Source organism: Astatotilapia calliptera, chromosome 4 (assembly GCF_964374335.1).
Source record: "Astatotilapia calliptera chromosome 4, fAstCal68.1, whole genome shotgun sequence".
In the NCBI taxonomy this organism is placed as follows: domain Eukaryota; kingdom Metazoa; phylum Chordata; class Actinopteri; order Cichliformes; family Cichlidae; genus Astatotilapia; species Astatotilapia calliptera.
In genome coordinates, this window is record NC_137425.1 from 862,501 (window position 1) to 865,131 (window position 2,631).

At 45.3% G+C, this 2,631-nt stretch overlaps 1 protein-coding gene across 1 annotated transcript in view; it reads left to right on the top strand.

Moving 5' to 3' along the window:
• Positions 1-2,131, top strand: part of LOC113020127 (nucleoside diphosphate kinase B-like) — a 5,566-nt gene extending 3,435 nt beyond the window's left edge. The window contains exons 3-5 of the mRNA XM_026163837.2: positions 1-56; positions 1,218-1,330; positions 1,909-2,131. The exon at positions 1-56 is cut by the window's left edge and continues 46 nt beyond it. Coding sequence (XP_026019622.1) covers positions 1-56; positions 1,218-1,330; positions 1,909-2,026 — 287 coding nt within the window. The 3' untranslated portion in view covers positions 2,027-2,131. The remainder of the gene's footprint in view (positions 57-1,217; positions 1,331-1,908) is intronic.
• The last annotated feature ends 500 nt before the right edge of the window (positions 2,132-2,631 follow it).

A 2,631-nucleotide genomic window follows, 5' to 3' on the forward strand; every position in this document is an offset into this window, starting at 1 on the left:
TGCCTTTCTACGCTGGACTCTGCAAATACATGTCCTCTGGACCCGTCCTCGCCATGGTAACACACATACAAACACACTCAGCTCGCCTCTAGCGCCGCCATCACACACATATCTTTCTCGCTTTATCTCTTTCCATTGCCTCACTCGTCTCTCCATCTATTCACACCCTCTCGTGTTCAAGGCATCGTGCTCCGACCTCCACCGGACAAACATAGGAGACTTTAATCATCCAAGCTTTATTTAGCCTGACCTCGCACACGTTTGCAACCAAAAGGGGATAAAAACAAAACTGCAAACAGTTTGAGTTTGAGAGGAAATATGAGGCACCTAAAACTGCAGTTCCTCTGACATCCACTAGAGGCTGCAGCAGGGAGTCAGTCCCATTTTAAACGTTTACAGCAGAAATAAACACGTTTACATCCTGATACACAAACAGCTGTTGTTTTTTATAACTCACCTGTTTAAATTGTATTAAGGCTTAAATTTTGCATTATTAGGGGCGTGGCCTTTTTGAGTGACAGGTGGATGATGGCGACTTAGGTTTTAGGCTGTAGCTGCTAGCTGTCTGCTAGCTTCACCTCAACTGAACCTCTGGACCTTGTTTGTGCAGCTGGAGCCTTTTAATGATGTGATCTGACCATTAATATGGCTGCTGTGAGGTTAATGGATCTAATGGATCTACACTTTGGGTGCAATCGCCAAGAAGGCGCTATCAGCAGGGGCGCCACTAGGGGGCGCCACCCCCCCTCAAACAGATCATTATAGATTTCAAAATCTTATTTGGTTTTCATATGTATTTATTTTCAATAAAATCTACTTTAATAATCATTCTCTCTTTATTGACATATTTTTCATTAACCTATGTTTAAAATACAACTTTGTCAGTGGTCTTGAGACTTTTTGTCCAAAACTAGAAGACAGTGTTTACATTTTACTTCTATTCTGGGTGAGTTCAAGAGCGCCCCCTATAGAGCAGCAAGTCCACCGAGGAGGCAGTTCCTGACAATTTAGAATATTTAATTTGACGTGATGGTGACAGAAAACTGAAACTGGTGACATCACAGTGGTCTCGTCCATCTTTTAGATACAGTCTATGGATTACACTGGTTTGTTCTTCCTGTATCACTAAAGTAGAAAAGAACTAAAACTGTTCACCTTTCAACGTAAACATCAAAATTCAGTTCAGCTGTTTGTAAGTGTGTGTTTGTGCATTCCAGGTGTGGGAGGGTCAGAACATTGTGAAGCTGGCCAGGATGATGCTGGGTGAGACCAACCCCGCTGACTCCAAGCCCGGCAGCATCCGTGGTGATCTGTGCATCAACATCGGCAGGTGAGCAAGCGACCACGACATGACTGCCTCTGTTTTATAACACAACATCACGCAGAGCAGACGGACCCACACAACTCACAACACTGTTGTTTTTCAGCCAGTAATAACTCAGTGTAGTAAAGATTAGGATCTCAGTGGGATAAAAGTGTCTCCTCCCAGTCCTCCATCCCGGCTCCCCCCGGCCGTAGCATCATCAGTATCACTGTAACATATTTCACTTAGCCTTACTGGACACACACACCATGGTCGGGAGTCAAACCCCCGACCTGAAGGTCCAAAAGCAAGTAGTGTTACCACTGCATTGTCCAGCTGCTGTGTGTGTGTGTGTGTGTGTGTGTGTGTGTGTGTGTGTGTGTGTGTGTGTTAAGACATTAGAAAACTAAAACACTCACAAAATGTTAATGAGATCTCTTAAATTCATAATATTTTAAAGTCTTAACAAAATGTGAAAAATTTTAACGCATTTTTGAAATGAGACATTTTCTATTAGCTGTCTGAAAGAACCCCTCCCCTCCCCCCACAAACCCTGAAATCATTGATCAGTTATTGATCCGCACCGATCACCTCCGTCTCCACAGGAACATCATCCACGGCAGCGACACCCTGGAGAACGCCAAGATGGAGGTCGACCTGTGGTTCAAGGCCGAGGAGTTTGTCACCTACACCCCATGCGCCCAGTCCTGGCTGTACGAGTAAACCGGCCCCATCCACCATCATCCGTCAGCCCCGCCCTCCCTGCAGTCGATCGTCGATCAATCCACAACATGTAGCACTTATCAATAAAGTGTCATGTTAACAACAGTCTGGATGTTTCTGTGTTTCTCTGGGTGAACGCGGTTTCTACTGTTATCACCAGCAGCAGCAACCAAATCCCTCCGCCTCTGAAAATAGTGCCCATCGAATCCACTGTCTCATCGTGTTCATGTGATAAAAGGCAAGATGCTGCATCAGGTCAGCTCAGGTGCTGATTATTGTTATTAAGACTAAACAGATGTTTTTGTGGTTTCGAGCAGCGATGGCGGCTGATGGGCATCGTCACTGCTGCCAGATCCTCATGAGTGTAAGACGCCAACGGCACACCGGATTGGCAGTCCAGCCCTGCACTTGTCTGTTCATAAGTGGCCAGCTGGCGTTGAGTTAGCTGTGCATCTATCAGATACCCTGTCTGTAGCTGTGAACCTCAAACTCATTCTGGTGTTTCTCTAGCTTTTATTTAAAGTTCTTCATCATTTTTCAAATGATGGATCTGACTTAGATCCATTAACACAGGCCTAAAAACAGCTGGGGATTCCCCAACCGCC